At 44.8% G+C, this 20,738-nt stretch overlaps 1 protein-coding gene and 1 long non-coding RNA gene across 3 annotated transcripts in view; one reads left to right on the forward strand and one right to left on the reverse strand.

Annotated features, from left to right (window-relative positions):
- Positions 1-20,738, reverse strand: part of LOC112547007 (uncharacterized) — a 251,419-nt gene that overhangs the window by 209,525 nt on the left and 21,156 nt on the right. The gene's annotated exons all lie outside the window — the stretch shown is intronic.
- Positions 5,186-20,738, forward strand: part of BEAN1 (brain expressed associated with NEDD4 1) — a 116,506-nt gene continuing 100,953 nt past the window's right edge. Inside the window, exons 1-2 of one of the 2 annotated variants that reach the window (XM_006130539.4) lie at positions 5,186-5,567; positions 6,826-6,900. In XM_006130539.4, coding sequence (XP_006130601.1) covers positions 5,537-5,567; positions 6,826-6,900 — 106 coding nt within the window. In that variant the 5' untranslated portion in view covers positions 5,186-5,536. The remainder of the gene's footprint in view (positions 5,568-6,825; positions 6,901-20,738) is intronic. The other variant, XM_006130540.4, reaches the window with a different exon arrangement.

Raw genomic sequence — 20,738 nt, forward strand, 5'->3', positions numbered from 1 at the left:
ACATCTAAACAACAGTGATTTGTTTCTCAGACTCATTGAACATCCACAGTTCCCATTACGGGCCAGGCCAGAGATGTTCAAAGACAGAGCCCTCAGGCTAGGCAATCTATTTTTCAGAGGTACTTAGCACCAAGCAATTTTCCTCTGAAGTCAAGGGGAGTAGCTGCATACTCAGCACTTTTAAAAATCTTGCGTTTAACGGCCTAATGTGGACTGAGAAGTCTGAATTTGCGTCTTATATTTTTGTGTAAACGTGACTAGAGTTAGCATCTTCAGCAAGATACAGCCTTTATACTGACTATATACCTGGTCAACTCAGATACATCACCAAAATTGGCATAGAGACCACCTACCCAGAGCTGCACTTGGAGTTTAAAATGGATTAAATACTCTTAATGATTTACCTTCAACTATTGTACAGTGTTAGTGTACACTACTAATTCTGGACTCTGAAGTAGCATATTTTAGGGCTAGGTGAAGCAGTTCCCATATATCACATAGAGCTTGTGAAACACTTGGATGAAACACTGGATGAAAACCACTTTGGATAGATTTATTCTGTAACCGTAAGCGTGCATCCCAGCATAAGCAGATAATACAGTAGGCTTCCGATAATCCGGAACCTATGGGACCTAGGTGGTGCCGGATTATCAGATATGCCGGACTATCAGGAGGTACTATACGCTGGTTATGTATATACTATATACATTATATACTGTATATAAAGTGTTCTTAACCCTTTTTATTGTACATACTGTATACAGTATACTGTAATGTTTTAGTTTTTTTAAGCCTTTTTTTACCCTTTTTGCTCAGTTCAGCTGCTGCCGCTGTTACCTTGTGACTCATTTTTTGCCGAAGCTCACTCACTAGGCTCTTGCCATTTTGATGCTGGACTATCAGGAGTGCCGGACTACTGGATGCCAGACTATTGGAGTTTTACTGTACATCACTAGCTCTGCTTGAGACACATGCTAAAAGTCCGCTTGAGTGAGTGCACTAAAAACTGAGATGGTCACACTGTAACATGGGCTGGTAACCTGAGTTGGGAACCGAGGGCCTAACAGGGTTTGTACATGGGTGATTAACCTGTATTGCAACGTCCACACTGCTATTTTTAGCAGTGAGAACAAGTCACAACTTGTTACTTTTTCTACCGGGGTGAAAGTAACTTACACATTTTATAGGCACTGTTAGGGTTGCCAGGTGTCTGGTTTTCTACTTGACAGTCTGTTTTTTGGGGCCTCTGTCTGGTAAAAAAAATCCAGAAAATACCAGACATGTGCAACGTCCGGTTTTTCCTGGTTTTCCGGCTGAGCCTGGAGGGGGCGGAGGGAAATCCAGATATGTCATTATTCCCCTTTATTCAGCTCTGTTGAGGCCACATCTAGAGTAGTGTGTCCAGTTCTGGGCCCCCCACTACAAAAAGGATGTGGACGCATTGGAGAGGGTCCAGCGGAGGGCAACCAAAATGATTAGGGGGCTGGAGCACATGACCTATGAGGAGCTGCTGAGGGAGTTGGGTCTGTTTAGTCTGCAGAAGTGAAGAGTGAGGGGGGATTTGACAGCAGCCTTCAACTTCCTGAAGGGAGCTTTCAAAGAGGATGGAGAGAGGCTGTTCTCAGTAGTGACAGATGGCAGAACAAGGAGCAATGGTCTCAAGTTGTGGTGGGAGAGGTCCAGGTTGGATATTAGGAAAAACTATTTCACTAGAAGAGTGGTGAAACACTGGAATGGGTTACCTAGGGAAGTAGTGGAGTCTCCATCCCTAGTGGTGTCTCGGTTTGACAAAGCCCTGGCTGGGTTGATTTAGTTGGGACTGGTTCTGTCTAGAGCAGGGGGCTGGACTTGATGACCTTCTGAGGTCTTTTCCAGCTCTATGATTCTATGATATGAGTGACTGGGAGGCAGGGCACAATCGGTGCTGGGAGCCCTGGTTGCGTGTGAGGAGGAGCAGCAGTCCGGTCCATGCTCCTGCGCACTGGTCAAGCACGTGGTGGCGCCGCAACCGGACTGACTCCCACCCTTGAATTGGGAGTGCCCTGAGATCTGTACAGCCCAGGTCAGTCCTGCTCCCCACTGGCTGATTTGCTCCCCCACCCCACCTAGCCGGCCGGTTGGTTGATTCGCCCCAACTTCTCCTCCCGATCTTCCCCAGACAGTCCCTCCCTGCTCCGGATCTTCCCCGGCCAGCCCTGCTGCACCCCCTGCCAGCCCTGCTTCCAGCAGCCAGTTCTTCCCTCCTCCTGAGCTCCCCCGGTCAGCTCAATCCTGCCCGGCAATCCCCCCCCCCCCCCCCGATAATCCGTGGCCAGCCCTGATCTACCCAACCCCCCCTCCCCCACCACGACCAGCCCTGCTTCCCGTCGCCCCCCCCCATCTCCCCTGGCCAGCTCCTCTGTCCCTCCCCCTTAGTTCTATTTCCCAGCCCCCCCCCCCCCCCCCGACCAGCACTGCTCCCCTCCCGGCCAGTCCCTCCCCCATAAAGCATGTCCGGTATTTTTTTTATGACTACATGGTAACCCTAGGCACTGTTGTATTTCAACCGCCACTCCCTGGTGAGGTTCAGGCAGGGAGTTGTGATATGACAGTACCTGTAAAAAATTCAAGGGTGGGATTGAGCGTGCAGGGTTCAGGGTTGTGGGGGAGTGCAGGACAATAGGTTGGGGGGTGCAGGAGTGTGAGCGGGGGGATGTGGGAGTGCAGAACTCAATGCAGGGATAGCTCAGAGCTGGGAGTGCAGGGAGGGACCATAGTGTCTGGCTGCTTAAGCCCCAGGGCTGGAGCCTGGGTACACGGTGGCCATGCTGCCCAGGGGCTGTACGTGCTGGCTCAGGCCCAGCAGAGTGGGGACCATTTGGGATGGCAGTTTAGGCTCCTTTGGGGGAGGAGGTTCATTCATGCCTTGGTCAGAAACATTCAGAGCACTGCCTGCAGCTGGCCATTCTTTTATGAGTGTAGCACATGGAGGTGAACAGGCTTATTTCACCTCTGTTTTCCACCAGCACAGGAAACAAATCTCTAGACCAGTGTGTTTCTCAACCAGTGGTATGAGTACCCTTATGAATACTCAAGAGAAGTTGTGGGGGGGGGGGGCGGGTACATCAACACAACTGAAATTTGGAGAAAACTGAATTTTTGTTTTAAGTTTTACAGTGTTTTATTATTTTTGTACTTTTTACACCCAAGAATTTCATTGCCCGCCTGACCACAATTAAGTTGTTTAAACAAATGTGTTACAATGGTAGGAAAACATTTTGTGCCTGAAAATTGTAAGTACTAGGGGTGCTTTTTTTATTTTAAAGGAGGTACTTTATTAAAAAAAAAGGTTGAGAAACACTGCTCTAGACAGCATAGACTGAGGAAGATGTTATAAGCTAGAGACTGACTATTTTCTGGGTTCAATTTTAGAATGAGCGGGTAAGCGGATTACATTGGGGACTTACAGAGTTACTGTGCTAGGTACAGTACAAACATAACACAGAAGAGACAGCACTGTTTTTAGAGGGCCCTGTCCTATGTGGTGCTGATAGCCCTGAACACCTACAGAAATCAGTGAGTAGAGGCTATTCATCATCTCACCGCCAGGATTTCTGGGGATTGCACAAAATGAGTCACCAAGGCAAGTCACCAATGATAAAGAACCAAATATACTTCCAAGGACCATGAGTCAACCTAAAGTTCAACAGACCTTAATATATCATTGATCACTTAGGTAAAGAAACCTAGAGCAGTACCCACCAGTAAACAAGATCTTAACATTCCCAAAGTTGGGACCAGTATGGCCATCCTTATGTTATTAACAACTAGAATCCTGAATGGTTATATAGCAGTTGGAGTTTAAAGACATCTTTAAACATTGGGTTGCATGCCCAACTCTCTTGGCCAGTGGTGGGCAACCTATGACCTGTAGGCCACGTGACCCAGTGGAGTTTTGTGTGTGGCCAAGACATTTTGTTTACTGTTGCCCATGTGCAGGGTTGCCAAATTCTGCGGGTTTCTGTCTGCATAGTTTTTTCCTACCATGTTACCAAGATGAAACACGCGTGAAGCAAGAGCACGTGAAGTGATGTGCGCTGACTGCACACGACATGGACTGAGAGAGCTCCCTCTGCATCTGATCCAAGTTCAACTGGCACCCCACCCCACCTCTGGCAAATTCTAGGTACCCAAGCACAGTTAACAAAACAACCCTATCCCAGGAGACTGTCTTGGTTATGACACTCTTGCAATCCAACTGAGATGGAGTGGGTCAGTGGCCAACTCACTAGCCTAGGTTGCCCCTCACTGTTCTTGGCTAACTGCTGTTAATGAACCTATCCTTCATGAATGTGCCTAGTTCTTTTTTGAACCCAGCTATATTGTTAGCCTTCACCTCTCTCGGCCACAAGTGCCACAAGCTGTGTGTTCAGCATACGATCTGAGCAATTATTTCAAAAGCTCTGGTTTGCGAATCCTCTCCTCCTGGCCCAAAAGTGGCAGAGCGAGCTGGAGGGAAACATGGAGACCAATGATGTTCTCAAAGTAACCCCTAACCCAGTTGTCTCCAACCTTTTTAAGCACAAGATCTGTTTTTGAATTTAAGTCAATCCAGGATCTACCTCAAACCCAAATACCCCTGCTCCACCCCTTTGCTGAGGCCCCGCCCTCCTCACTCTGTGAAGATGGGGTACAGGAGAGGGGGACAGAGACATCAGTGCCCCCCTGCCTGTCTCCCCACTCTGCACAGCAAGGAGGAAGCTCCCAAGGGCAGCTCTGAGGCTCTGGGCAGGGGCAGCAGGGCAGGGGTAGGAGGGCAGCTGAAGTGCCAGAGGGCTATAGCCTCCCAGCCAAACCAGTCAGGATCACCTGTCAGATGCTCCAAGATCTACTGGTAGATCCCAGTCTACTGCTTGGTGATCCCTGCCCTAGCCCAAAGGTCAGTTTCATCCTCATGGGGGTGGGAGGGGAGAAGAAAAGAGGAAGAGGCAAAAAATAAGCACTGGTGCCGGGAGGAGGCGATTCTGACCCCAAAAGCCCGGGACCAAACTCCGAGCGGCGCCCCGCACCGCGGAGGATCAGCTGGAGGGCGGGCAGCCCAGAGCCAGCGCCCGGACCGGTCCAGCAGATCTTCGCTCTGCTGCCCGCCGCGGTCCCGTGCGACCTTCGGCGAGGAAGAGCGCGGGGCGGCCCCGCTCCACGCCCACCCTCCGCAGCGGCGGCTGCCCGGGCACTGCGGAGAGCTGCGCTGGCCGCCCGGCAGGACCGCGGCTCCCCGCTGCCTGGCGCCGCCCCCTGCCCCCGCACGCGGGATGACAGCGATGGCCCCCGGCCATTGGGAGGGACCCGCCGCCTGCTGGCCCCTGCCGGGCTGAGGTCAGTCCCGTCCCCCCCCCGGACTCCATGGGCGCCTGGTCCCGCCCGGTGCTGCTGCTGCTGCTCCGGCCCGCCCGAGCGGAGAAGGCGGCGGGGAACGTCAGCGCCTAGGAGCCGCGCTCGCCTCTTCCCCCGCCGCCCATGAGCCGCCTGGGAGCCCCGCCAGCTGCCGCCGCGGCGCATGGAGAGCGCGGCTGCCTGTGTGTGCTCCGGTAAGCGGGGAGGGGAGGCGTGTGCCCTGGGGCTGCTCCTCGCCCCAGCTCTGCGGGGACAGGGGAGTCACCGCCCTGCCGGTGACAGCCTGGCGCCTAGGGGCCAGCGTGGCACCGCCTCGGCCCAGGTGAGAGCCCCCAGACGGCTCCAGCCCCACAGCGCTTGTGTAAGGGTTAGGGAAGGCGGGGGCGTGTTTGGGGCAAGCGGAATAAGCGCCGGGGGGGAGGCCACCGCAGGGTAAGGCTCCTGCTGCTCCTTGGCAGGGCACCATGCGAAGCAGGGGCACAGAAACAGTTTTTGTCGTGGGGGGGTGCTGAGAGCTGTTGAGCCCAACTATTAACCCTGTACGTAACACTTCCAGTAGGGGTGCTGCAGCACGGCCCTGCACCCCTAGTTCCAGCTCCTATGAGAAGCAGAATGGCAACAAGACAGAGGTTTGATGGGGAGAACTTTGAGATCTGTTACCTACCCCTCCAAAAAAAAACCCCAAAACAAAAGACACCCTACACCTATTAAAGAGGGTTGCTGCTGCATTTGGTTCAGCACCTGTACAGGGCAATGCAGATTCTGCTGTTTCTCAGTTTATCTGATAAGTGGGCAAGACTACAACTATATACATACTAACCCCCTCAGCTGGTTTTATAAATTTAGCACTGTAGTAAAGAGCAGTAGGTGCGTCTTAGAAATCCAGTAATTTATGTTTAATATCTAACCCTCTAAATACTTCAGTGTCTTATGATTTAGGCTACTTGATTTGTGGAGATTGTTTTTCCATATAAAATGTACACTTATGTTATTTAAAGCTAAGTCTTTAAAGTGCAAGTTTAACATTTAGAAGATTGGGGAAATATTCCCACTAGAGCATGTCTCCAAGTTTAAGATGTACTTAAGTTAGGAAAACATTATTTTGCCTTGCCAGGATAGGTGCCCATTTCTGTAATTGATGTAATGCTTAACAGTAATAATTAGCCTATTTACATGACATTGTTGTTTAAACATGGCTTTTTAGAATCCTTGAGGCACTGAAGTCTTGTATAATAGCACTTCCTAAAATAGACTGAGTCCTAGGAAATTTGAAGCAACTCCTCATGTTATTTACACATTCAAACTGCATCTGTTGTGGATTCATAATTTGATATATACAGCTCTGTCACTGAAAGAGTGGGTGCACTTTAGCAACAACATGTGTCATCAAATGACATCTGGCTCCAAAACAAAACTGCTATTAAGGACTTTTTTTCCCATTTCCCTCCTTAGTTCTTTTCTTACATCTTCCTCTCATCTATGGAACCTCCATCCACATTGGAATAGGCAGCAATTATTCCAATCTCTGTAAGTAATTTTTTTTCAAAACTGCTTTCAAGGCATGCCTTGCAGTCATGTACAGTTGTACAAATATTATATTTAACGTCTTTCAGCAGATAAGAGATCAGTCCAGTAAAGAGCAAATAGATTCCTACTAAGAAAACAATTGTGTTAACAGAACTGTGCCATTATTTAAAGGTCCCTTTATTTAAGGTCAAATCCTGCAATCCTTACTTGGGCAAAACTCTCATTGAAGTCTAAGAGATTTGCCCTAGTGTAAGGCAATTACAATTGTTACTTTTAAAATCTCAAATTTTCTTTAGATATATTTGCCTTCTTTCCAGATATTTAACATCCTCAACCAAATCCAAATATAAGCTCTTTCCTGCAAATTGCTGATTTGTAATCTAGGGGTAGGTTGACATTAAGCTGCCCAGGCTTTCAGAAATTCCATACCATTTTTTACAGTTACAGAATGAAAAAAAGTGGCTACAGAATGACTCAGTTGAAATTAATCAGAGTTCAGGATGTTACATTTTATTTTTTTACTCGTTGGCTGAAAAATCTTAATAAAAACTTTAAGGCCCTAAATCTAGTGTAGCCATCAGTGGGAATCCAGCTGGATACAGGGGTCCAGGATGCTTGACTAAGACTCTACTTTTCTTTGCTTAATAAAGTTAAAGAAACTTGAAGGCTAGCTAAACTGGTAGGACATCTATGAGCCTTCCCCGCCCCGAGGTGGGGGGGGGGAGGGAAGAGAGAGAGAGAGAGAATGAGTACGGGTGCAAACTCTGCTCTCAATTATATAGATGTAAATAGAGAGAAACTCCAGAGAATTGCAGCTACTCCACATTTCGGGTCTGAAAACACTGTGCACTCCACAATATGAATAGTGTGCTCAGTGGGACTACAAATAGCAGTAGTAAGAATTATTTTTGGTAATTTTTTTTATTGGGCCCTGCTGCAACAGAACAGAATGAGAGCCATAAAAGCTGATTTGCCATATCTAGTAAAATCTAGAGAAAACATACTAGGCTAGGACACTAAAGAAAATTCAAAAACCAACAGGTATTGACTGAAAATTGCTGATTATATGGTCAACCACCATCATCCAAAACAACCAGATTTTTTTTTTTTTTTTAAATGGGGATGGGTGCTTCCAACAGTGGCCTTCCAAAAGAAATGGACAACTGTAAAAAAAAAAAAAAAAACTCACCTTATTAAAGCTACTAAATGACTGTTTAAGAAAACAAGACTGAGGATAAAAAAAAAACCATCATGGGAAACTTGTGGCCATAACAAACTAGCTATAATATGTACTTGCTTCTGTGTTTGAATAAATACTGTTTAGTTATTTTGTAAATAATCTTAGCATTCAGCTAATTGTTCAAGAGATTCACAGTTCAAGTACATAGCACTAATCTACATATATGATCCATGTCTGTTAGACCTTTGGGGGTCCCGGTCATAATGCACAGAATATCTATCAATTTCTCATCCCCACATTCCTTTGTGTTCTCCCCTTCAAAGTGGATTCTTCATCCCTCAGACTTTTTTCCTACTCCTTCCCCCAGCAAGATTCCTTCATTTTCTCCACCCTGTTCCCTCCAAACATCATCTCCATCCCTCTAGAAGATGTATGTATTTTCTGGAATTGTTCTGCATTAGATTCCTGCATGCTCATAGGCCTTGATTCTAAAATTACAGCAAAAAGTGTTACAGCGGTATAGAAGTAATTAAAATTTGTGACCTTGCAAATCACAGAAGCCCATGCTGTAATCCTGTTGAAATTCATCCTTGAGCTAAACCACATATGTACAATGTGCCATTTTCTAGCGGTACTGGGAGTTAGTCCCAGTAAAGAAATTTAAGAATAGCTTTTGAATAGAATTCCATGCTTGTGAAAGTTGCTAGACCAGCAGCCCTTCAGCATCAAATCCTCTGTATATCCATAATAGCAAGTACAGCACGGATAGCAATAATGCAGGCTTCTTCCCCATTCCGCTGTCAAATCCCTCACATAAGCCAACCGCTGTCTGAGGCCAGCAGAAGAGTCCTAGTGCAAAGGGGCAACTGGAGTCCCCATACTTTTTAGAAACAAGCAGTTCTGTTGCACCTTAGAGAGACTAACATGAGCTTTCATGTGTAAAACCCACTTCAGAGGAGTTGAAGTGGACTTTTAGAACAGCCTTTGTACTATTCTGTCAAGCCCATTTTGTTTCCCCTCCCAACTTTTGCACAAAGGATCACGCACAAAGCAAAGCTCAGCCAAACACGTCTCAGTAATTTGTTTTTAATTATAATGGTTGTAATGAGAATCATAATATTTTGTTCCTGTTTTGTTATGTAATTAGAAGATGGCCAAACCACAAACTCAGCCTGTGGCCAGTTGATGCCTCTCCATGGGGTGTCACTCCTACCCACCTGCTTGGCAGGAGTAGTGAGTGAAGACTGCCACCTCACAACATAGGAAAAAGATGAAAATTGTGTACATGTGATAAAAATGTTGATTTATCAAAGCCAAAAAACTTTAATTGGGAAAGTTCTCATATCCTGGAGAGCCAGTTACTTCACCCCCAGAAAAACAATTAGCATGGTGGTCAAAAGCTCAGAGAATAGATTCTCGTTCGGTGGTAAAACTGCATGAAATATTTGACTTGAATTGCACATGAACAGGGCTGGTAGAAATCCAATCAAAAGAAGTCTAAAACCTTTTTTTCTTCAAAATGAAAGATTTTTCCAGTGTTTGCTTTCTGCCCATAGTTTAAAGTTTTCAAATTAAAAAAAAAGTTTGCCATCATAAAACCAGAAAGATTATGGGGGGGAGGGGGAGAGGAGTTTAAACGCAAAACATTCTAAAAAGTTGGATGAAAATGAGGGGGATGGGAGGATTCCAAACCAGCTCTACAAATAACTTTAAATAGTTTAAGTTCAGTCTGCAATCATGGTCCTCAGGCCCATGCTTGTGATAGTTTAGTGAATATGGACCAAAGTTGTTCATGTAACTAAGCAAGCAGGAAACTGTCTTCCAAGCTAATTTTCCCCCCTCAAATCACTGCCTTCACTTCCCAATGACCCCTGCTGAAGAAATAATGTAAAAGGAGGCAAAGATACATGTACAGTTGTGCACCTAGTTTGCTAATGCAGTTCAGCTTGTGGATGCAAGTCAAAAGGCCAAAGTGACAGGTTTCATTTGTGTGTTCATCAGGATAAAGGCATGCAGAAGATAGGCAGGCAGGCCTAATTTAAAAAAAGATTGATTGCCTCATCTTGAACTTTGCAGCTTTTGAAAGCTTGTCCTTAATTAAAAGAATTAGCTTCAAAACCACAAAAGAGACATTCAGAAATTCTGTGGCTTTGTCTCCCATGCTGCAGGACGATGAAGCCAGCAGAGGGCTAGGCCATAGGAAAAAAAATAGCTATGAGAATAGTCTGCAGAACATCCTGCCCCTAATCCTTGAATAGACCTTCAGGAGACCATCGCCTCAGTGCTCCACATACACAGAGCAGCAGCACAGCTGGCTTCAGGCTGTGTTGTCATTGACTACAGGGCTGCCAGCTGTGCTCTGCGACCCCATGAAGGGCATGAAGGTTGAATCAACATTAACTCATGAACAACCAATACTCACACTGCAGCCACAACTGCAGGCTCAGCTTCGGAGGACAAATCCTGCTTCTTCCCATCCTTCCAGCTTCTGTGGGCCCCCAGCCATAGCAAAATTGGTACAATATCCTTCCCCAGGAATCAAAGAGCCTGACAAATGTGGACTATAGTCACTGGGTGCAGTAGAGCTCGAGGTTCCAGGGCATACAAGGCCTTCCTTTGTCCCAGCTCAAGGAAGAATGTGGGGTTATACCTGTGTGGGGGGCATGTGGGTCCACTAGGTACTGTATACTACTTAGGCTCTTCCAGCAACTGCTTTTCTGGTTTGAAAGGCTGCAGTGACCACTCGTCCATAGCAGTTTCTCAGGAAGAGGGGAAATTGGCTATTGTTTTGTTCTGTATTCAGGACCTTGTGTTTTTGAAAGATTTCTGTTTGTCTAGTTCTGTGGGACAAACTTTTTTCACTTCACTGGTAAAAATCTGGAATTATGCAATTTTTACTCATATTACTAAGATTAAGTAATCAGAAGACTACTTTACCAGAACTCTCCAAGTACTTCCGAGACAAACTCTCCCAAGACAAGATAATCACTGACTGACTGCTTATTCCTTAATAGTAAAGTATGTTCTCCTCTCTAAATAGCATTGCAGTGAGCTATGGGGAGGGTCTGGAGCACTCCGGTTAATAATGGGATAGGATGCTTTCACATCTAAGTCACTGATTCAGATCCAGTGAATACAGGAGACAGCCTGTCTTGTAATAGAATGGTTGGTGAGTGTCTTATAAGTAAGATGAGTTGGTGGTCTAGTCCAGTTCCTAGTGTAGTTACTGATGGACATATTTTCTGGCAGTATCAGTAGAGGAGTCAAGCAGTAAGAGGGTACATGCAGTTAACTGCTAATCTGTCCCAGTCCTAGACAACCCAGGAGGACTTGTACAAAATGCATGATTATAAAGGGACATCTGGGCAGCAGGGTACCAATAGTTATTGTTATGGTGCTCATGTTATTATCTGCTAAATCCCTGAGGCTTCAGTGTTTTCACAGAATGGTTGCATCCAAGACGGCATGTCATCCAGTCCCATGTTGTAAATGGCAGAACAATGTCTTTTGCCCATTACTGACAAGTTAGCAATCCCTTCCCTCTATATGCCATTCATTTGCCCAGCCATCATTTTCATTTCAGCCACTATTGGGTTAATGAGGTCTGGAATCAGAATTCCTTTTGCCAGCTGTTGTCCTCACACAGTTTCCCAATCTACACTAGTCATCCTGCCTGCAGGTTCTTAGCAGTTTTCCTATAATATCTTTTGACTGTTTCTATCCTATATTTCAGTCTGGATTGCCTGTGTTATAAGAACAAGATGTTATTCTTCTTTGCAGGGGTCAGAAAGCCCCAGGCACAGAAGAGTCTGTACAGAAATGCAGATTTCCCCCGACCGTGCAGGTTTGGAGGCTGATTGTTTAAAATCCTGACAGAAAGGACTGCTTGGGAACTGAAAATGCATTTCCAGCCCACCCACTTAACAGTTTGTGTCAGAGATGCTGGCCTGCATAGCTTAAGGGAGGGGAAGAAGGAGGGAGAAGGTTCTATGTTATTACCAGAGTTTAGTATTATTTCCAGCACGTAACACAAAGATGCATGGAATCAGGATAAAACCTAGGGAAATCAGTTTTCCTCCATTATCTGCTCATGGTCGATGCAAGGAGTAGTGGCCAATACTGACTTCCTAATGGCATCTGCTGTGGGGGTAATTCCTGTATTCAATTTCAATACAGGAAATTCTTCAGGAGTTCTGGTAGGATATGAAGATTGTGGGTCAGATTTAGCCCTCAAAGAATCTTCTGGGCTTTTAAGACAGACTGGGACCCTGGGAGCAAGTAGAGGAGTATAATAGATATGCCCTAAATGTCTGAACTACAAAGAAAATCATAGAATCCAAGAACTGGAAGGGACCTTGAAAGGTCATTGAGGCCAGTCTCCTGCCCTCGTGGCAGGAACAAACTGCCTAGATCAACCCTGATAGAGGTCTATCCCACCTGCTCTTAAACTTCTCCACTGATGGAGATTCCACGACCTACCTAGGCAATTTGTTCCTAATGTCTAAACTAAACCTCCCTTGTTGCAACTTAAGCCCATTGCTTCTTGTCTTATCCTCAGAGACCAAGGAGAACAGTTTCTCTCCCTCCTCCTTGTAACACTTGAAAACTGCTATAATGTCCCCTCTCAAACTTCTCTTTCCTAAATTAAACAAGCCCAATTCTTTCAGTCTTCTCTCATCTCTAGATATTTAATCATTTTTGTTGCTCTTCTCTGGACCTTCTCCAATTTCTCCACATGTTAAAATGTGGTGCCCAGAACTAGACACCGTACTCCAATTGGGGCCTAATCAGTGCCTAGTAGAGCAGAATTACTTCTCGTGTCTTGCTCACAACACTCCAGTTAATGCATCCCAGAATCACTTTTGCTTTTTTTGCAACAGCATCACGCTGTTGACTCACATTTAGCTTGTGGTCCATTATGACTCTTAGATCCCTTTCTGCAGGACTCCTTCCTATATAATCACTCCCCATTCTGTAGGTGTGAAACTGATTGTTCCTTCCTAACTGGAGTATTTCACATTTGTCCTTATTAAATGTCATCCTGTTTACCTCAGACCATTTCTCTATTTTGTCCAGATCATTTTGAATTTTGACCCTATCATACAGAGCACTTACAACCCCTCCCAGCTTGGGGTCATCTGCAAGCTTGATAAGCATACTTTCTATGCCTGTATCTAAATCATGGATGAAGACATTAAACAGAACCGGTCCCAAAACAGACTCCTGCAGAATGCCACTTTTATGTCCTTCCAGAAGGACTGTGAACCATTAATAACTACTCTGAAAAAGGTTATCCAGCCAGTTATGCACCCATCTTATGGGTTGTATTTCCCTAGTTTATTGATAAGGTGGTCATGCAAGATCTTGTCAAGTGTCTTACTAAATCTACATATACCACCTGTCGCTTCTCCCTTATCCACCAGGGTTGATATCCTATCAAAGAAAGCTATCAAATTGTAAAGAAAAAAATCATGTCAAACCAAACAAAGATGGCTATTACCTATCACCTTATTTTCTTCCAGATGTTTGCAGATGAATTCCTGAATTAATTGCTCCATTATCTTCGCTGGCATAGAAGTTAAACTGACTGGCTTATAGTTTCCTGTGTTGTTCTTATTTCCCTTTTTATAGATGGGCACTGTATTTGCCCTCTCTCAGTCTTCTGGAATCTCTCCCGACTTCCATGACTTTTCAAAGAGGATAGCTAAAGGTTCAGATACCTCCTCTATCAGCTCCTTGAGGATTCTACGATGCATTTCATCAGGCCCTGATGACTTACAGACACCTAACTTTCCTAAGTAATTTTTAGCTTGTTCTTTTTTAATTTTTTTCTTAACCTATCCATTTCCACTAGCATTCACTAAGTTAGACATCCTGTCACCATCCTTCTTGATGAAAACCAAAACAAAGGTCAGTTTTCTAGTGTGCAATTTAGTGAGCCTGGTGTAGACCCCCAAATTGAATGCAGAGGGCAGTCCCGGCTGGCATCCTGTACTTCTCATTCTGTGAGGAGTCCAGGAAGCTGATGGGAGAACGTGCTCCCATTGGCCTCTTACAGTGTAGATGTTGCGGCAGCTCGGCTTAAGGAAAGCCAAATCCAGCTATGAATAGTGCATATTTGTATGGTGTACCTCAATCCAAACTGCGTCGTCTAGTGTAGACCAGGCCTCAAAGTGCTGTAGGCGAGGGACTGGAATGAGAGAAATACCAAGCTCAGAGAGTGGTCAGGAGTGACTTGAAAGAATGAGAATGGCACAGAAGATTCAGAAAAAGCAAATCCGTGATGATGAGCAGCAGATGATGAGCTGAGAACAGAGCTATGAAAACGGAGGGTGGAATGCAGGGAAAGTCCGCCATAGTAAAAGACGAGGAAGCAGAGGAGCAGGATTCAGAGGGTAAGGGAATTTGTAGCAATCCTGAAGCAAAGCTCAAAGATGTTTTTAGCTAGGAGTGCTTTAAGATTGGACACTAAATGGCAATTGTCAGGTCCTTCAGTCTTTACCTTTAGACTTAAATACAGTTTAGTATTTATGGTCAAGTTACTCCTTCACAAATTTACTGTTTGGATTGCAGTAGCAGTTGAAGCATTCTGTCCCCCTAGTAGGGTCATGCCCCAGTTGTCTGACTCAGTTTATACAGCAATTAGACACCCCAAGAAGAGGGAAATATTCATTTAAAAAGAAAAGTCAAGACTTTGGATTTACAAACCCAACCCCATGGATCCCAGAGCATCAACACAGAATGCCTTCTTCGCCATACCCTGCCCTTATCCCTCTTTCTGTGAGCAGCATGGTCAGGCTTGTTGTGCTGGCATGGGCTGTTCTTCAGCTGAACACTGAACCCATGCAGTGTAAGTAAGCAGTAAAATCCATGCATGACAAATTAATGCCATCAGTCTATCACAGGTATCACTGGAGTATCCATCACCATAGCATCTATCACCAGATGCAGTGATTAGTAATAGATTTGTCCCAAGAGGCATCCAAAATGACCTATTCTCGGTCTAGAATACAATGCCGGCAGTGCATAGTAATGGAGAAAATTCAGTTTCCTTCTTAAACGAAAACCAGCAACTTGTTTGGCATGAATTCCCTGCTGTTTTAGCCTTCATCATTTTGAAAATTATGTTAAACTCTACTAACAATCTAGCTTCTTAAATGAAACAAGTGTATGAAATCAAATGTTCCTTTGAAAAGGAAACCAAGATGGTCAATAAGGCTGACACAGCAGTTACAATACATTTATTCCATTGTGTGCCAGAACACAAGCTGCGTGGCGCATTGCTAACGTCATGCTCTGATTGGAAGCCTTCAGTATGTAGAAAGAGCAGAACATCAGTATGTTTTTGTCCTGTTCTTTTCTATCACAGCCTCATTTTCCTCCTGGCAAACTTTATATTTTACAAGACAATTTAATGGAAATTGAGTTTGAGCAGTTACAGAAGAAACTAGAAATTTTTTAAAGGCAAACGATTCTTAGTTGAAATATCGGAGTGAAGACTTTGTGTTATGGGCTCCTGATACAGCTCCCATTGTCCAGCTAAAAAATGCAAATGCAAATCCAAATCTGAACTTCCCCTTTGTTTGCAGCATCTTTAGATCTGGAGGAGTTCTGTTTCAGAAGTTTGTAGACAGAAAGAGTCCCATTGTGAAGTTGCGATCCATGTTAGAGATGAGATTCAGTGATGCATTACTCTACTGTACCAGTGAGTTTCTGTTGAATTCAATGGTTTATACTAGGGCTGTTAAATTTAGATTAAATCAGCTCTTCGAATAGTCAGTGGAATTTTTCATCCATCCAAAGGTGCCTCCGCCTTTGAAGTGTAGCAACAGCCCCAGGTCTGTTGTTACACTTCAAAGGTGAAAGCACTGTGCGGAGCTGGAGCAAGCGGGGACTCAAGCAGTCCCCAGCTGGCCCCATGCTCCATTTCAAAGCGGTAGTGCTGCATGGAGCCTGGGGTCATTCCCCAGGGCTCCATGCGGCGCTGCTGCTTTGAAGCGCCCCCTCCACTTCCCCCTGCCTGCTACCTCTTTCTGATAAGAGGCAGTAAGGAGGCGCGGGGGGAGGAAGGGGAAGGGAACTAGTCAACTAGCATGTTGACTGTCCAATAAGCAGGGCTCGACAAATAGCGTAATCTAATCTACTCACCTGTGGCGAGTAGATTACACCCCAGAAGAGCCAGTGCGGAGCGATATGTGCAGAGTGCAGAACCGCCCAGCTGGCAAGTCTTGCCAATAAGCATTTGCTTCTCAGATAGTCAACTAGTCCGTTACATCCCTAGTTTATACGGATACAAAAAAATGGAATCATGCAGTGTTAAGTCAGGTCAGGTCAAGTCATATAATCATAGAAGATTAGGGTTGGAATAGGTCCCAGGAGGGTCATCTACTCTGACCCTTTTCTCAAAGCAAGACCAACCCCAGTTAAATCATCCCATCCGGGGCTTTGTCAAGCCTGGCCTTAAAAATCTAAGGATGGAGATTCCACCACCTCTCTAGGCTAGTCATTCCAGTGCTTAACCACCCTCCTAGTGAAATAGTTTTTCCTAATTAAACCTATACCTCCCCCACTGCAACTCAAGACCTATTCTCCTTGCTTTGTCATCTGCCATCACTGAGGGTAGCCTGTCTTACAAATGGAACTTCCCTAAAGCACAGGTCTGAGGTTTTTCTGCCCACACAGACAGATAGGTGTAAAGAAATCTGGTTTGCATTTCCATATAGATCAAGCTTTGATCTTCTGTTTCAGCCAAAGATTACATAATGCAACTGAGGAGTGAGGTGTAAAAAAGTGACATTAAGCTACACGGTCAATGCTAGGATAGTTTTGTGCTGGGACGGTCACTCTAGTGAAAGGTTGCTCTAAATGTCAGTAGCTACCAACAGCAGAAAGGGGCTTGGTATCTGTGCAGGTAAACCTCAACCACTATCCATTTTCTTCATCCACAAGAGTTCTTACAATATCTCTGCATCTCTAGAGGAGTCCCTCTGTTCTAGTGAGGCTCTAGCAGGCTACAATGCCACAACACAGGTGAAATTCAAGGCTATAATTTTAAATGAGATAGTTTAAAGGAACACGATGGATATCCTGGGGATTATGTAGAAAACCAACTGTAGTTTCTGCTGGTGAGTAATCAGCACATTTTCAGACTTGGCTGATTGATCTTGCTGGTAAGTTAAAGGTTAAATGGGAAACTTCCCAGGACTGGAACAACTTTCAGTTTTCACTAAGGGTGTGTCTAGACTACATGCCTCCTTCGACGGAGGCATGTAGATTAGCCAGATCGGAAGAGGGAAATGAAGCCGCGATTAAAATAATCGCGGCTTCATTTAAATTTAAATGGCTGCCCCGATCTGCCGATCAGCTGTTTGTCGGCAGATCGGGGGAGTCTGGACGCGATGCCCCGACAAAGAAGCCTTTCTTCATCGACACAGGTAAGCCTCGTGAAACCAGGCTTACCTGTGTCGATGAAGAAAGGCTTCTTTGTCGGGGCATCTCGTCCAGACTCCCCCGATCTGCCGACAAACAGCTGATCGGCAGATCGGGGCAGCCATTTAAATTTAAATGATCGGGGAAGCCATTTAAATTATTTTAATCGCGGCTTCATTTCCCTCTTCCGATCTGGCTAATCTACATGCCTCCGTCGAAGGAGGCATGTAGTCTAGACACACCCTAAGTGTTTGAATGCATCAGATTGACAACTGGGATATAGTTGATAGATGCCAGATATATGAAGTTGACTCAAAAGCTGAAAGACTGTGTTCTACAGTGATTACCATAAAATCTTTTTTTGAAATGACTAATTGGATAATATCTGATGTCATAATGAATTTTTCATGTCAACCAACTTCTGAGTTTCAAACAGAGGTATGAAAGTCCAGAGTCCCCCTCCCCTCCCCCACACACACACCAACTAGGGTTGCCAGGTGTCCAGTTTTAAACCAGACAGTCAGTTACTTGAGGGCTCTGTCTGGGAAACAAATTAAGAAAATACCGGACATAAAATGTCAGATATTTTCTAATTAGGTAAGTTTATTATTATTAGGAGCATCAGTAGGTAGTTGCAAACTGCCTGGCTGGTAGATGTACTCATGCTGCATGAGTGTGTCTACCAGCCAAGCAGTATGCAACTACGCTGGGGGGTGAGGGGGGGGGAAGAGCTGGGGCCAGGGCAGGAGGAAATCCCTGGGGACGGACTTGCTCTTGCTTCGCCGGGACCGTACGCAGGATGGGCAGTGCCCCAGGATCTGGGTGCGCCCGGGTCAGTCCCGCTCCCTGCTGGCCAATTCTCTCCCCCTGCTCAACCAGCCCTGCTTCCAGCCGGCCAGTTCCCCCCGCCCCTCTTCTCCTCCCAGCCAGCCCTGCTCCCCTCCCGGCTGGTGTCCAGAATTTTTTTTGAAGTCACTTGGTAGCCCTACCAATAACCAAATCAGATGGTAACTCATCCAGTATCAGTCAGGGATGAATTTGCACAAGGAACCCAAGGCTAAAAGATTTTATAGGCCAAATATAGATAGGTTGCGTAAATTAAAGGGACAGAGTTATGTCCAGTACAGAGCTCTCAGACTAGGAGGGTGGGGAAGGGGCCAGTAGATACATTATAGCATAACTCCTATCAACAACTCCCATAGTATCAGGGGCCAAGCTTTCTACAGTGTCTGCATCGGAGAATTGTAGCCCAAGTATTCAAAGGAATGTCAATTTTGCTATTTTTTCTATGGAAAGTTTCAAAATGGAGTATTTAGTTGCCATTCTAATTTTTAGTTAATATATAATTTCAATCTGGACATATTTCAATACAGTAGTTTCCAAATTGACATTTTCCAAAGAGGTCTGTACCATGAAATACTTCAGCTTTTCTGCTGATTGTTCATCCCCAATCTCCTGGTGTTGGAATTTACATCCCAGGGGAGATGGTCTACCGATTTCTGTTATACTTCTAGAGCTACAAGGTCGCAGGTTCACTATGGCTATGTCTAGACTGCACAGTTTTTTTGAAAAAGCTTCACCTGTATCTAGACCGCCGTCGTGTTTTCGAAATTAAATTGAAAGAACGCGGGGTTTTTTGCGACAGCGGTAAGCCTCATTTTACAAGGAAAAACAGCTTCCCCCCCCAAAAGAGCTCTTCCAAAAAAAAGGCATTCTTGAACGCATACAGGGCTTTTTCCAAAAGAGTGTGTTCAGATTTCCTGGGTGCTCTTTCTAAAAAGCAGATTGCTTTTTCGAAAGTGTTGCTGCTGTCTAGATGATCTCTGTCGAGAAATGGTACGTCTAGACTACAAGCCTATGTAAGGTCCTAGGCTAGGAGCTGGTCTGAGACTTGCCAAGCTTGTTCTCCAGCACCCTGCCACCTATGCTAAAAAGCAGTTCTCTGATCATACATCATGAAAATTTGCTTAATTTATGCCGGTTTCTATCTTGGTACATCAACTTGGAAAGCCGTCTGTTGCTCACAAAACACGAGGTCATGTACCAAGTCAGTCACATTGATCTTCTGTTTGGATCAGATTCACTAGCTATCCAATAAACACAACCAAAACACACTCCTTGTCAAAACAAATACAGTGCTTGAACCCTAATATATCAAAATCAGTGTTAAATCATCTATGTTGTTTAATGACTAAGACATCCTGTGATTTCCTTAGTGTATAGGAGGCTGAATCCTCAACTAGTGTAAAGTGGGAGTACTGATGCTACACTGATTTACACTAGCAGAGGTCCTGGTCCAGTATTTTAAATGGATAGGAATCTAATTAGTTCATTGTTGAGATCTTTTACTAATCCAATACTCCAAGCACTGCATGAATTTGCATTGTTTGAGTCTGCCACCACTGTAATAAAATTGTGAGAAAGAATCTGAGTAAAACCTGTCATAAGACTAGTGAAGTCATTGTCAAGAAGGATTGCATCTCTCCAGAGTACTACGTACTGACAATTGCACATTTTTATTACGCCTGCTTACAGCCTTTGTTTCAGAAAGAAAAATACCTTTGGGAATTAGAATCCATTTGCTTAGCATATTAAAATGTGGTGTTTCCATGCTCAGAGTGTTTTAAGTATACATGCTGTGCTCATCCTGTATCTACACAAATGTTGACTCTCTCAGACTCAGCAATACATTAATCAAGATCACTAATACTTGGTAAGTAGGTAGTATGGAAACCATGCCATGCTGATTCCTTTTCAGAGGGAAGCCAGTAAATGGGGTGGGAGGAGGGGGAGAAATAAAATCCATTATTTGCATTTGCACTGAGCACAAAGATATTCAGTGCATCTATTCTCATGGTATTTACCACCCCTTTTATGATGCCATTTAATATATTCCCTATTTAAATAGACTTAAGGACAGATACGATGTAGTCTGACCCCCCATTTAACACAGGTCACAGAATTTCATTCATTGCAGATGTGAGATCACATTTTAAAACACTAAGAAACAACTAGGTTCTGTAAGATGATGCCCACCTGAAATCTCTGCTCCAGTGCTGGCTCCAGGTAGCTAAGAGAAAGATTAATATAAATGTACAAAAAAAGAGGCTAGGAAACAGGAGGGGACTACCATACCTAGGAACAGAAATGGTTCTGTTTGCCAGATGTCATGAAAGAGAAATCAGATCAGTCCAACAATTCTAGTGGCGTGATTTCATCTTACCCTGCG

Source organism: Pelodiscus sinensis, chromosome 12 (genome assembly GCF_049634645.1).
Source record: "Pelodiscus sinensis isolate JC-2024 chromosome 12, ASM4963464v1, whole genome shotgun sequence".
Lineage (NCBI taxonomy): Eukaryota > Metazoa > Chordata > Testudines > Trionychidae > Pelodiscus > Pelodiscus sinensis.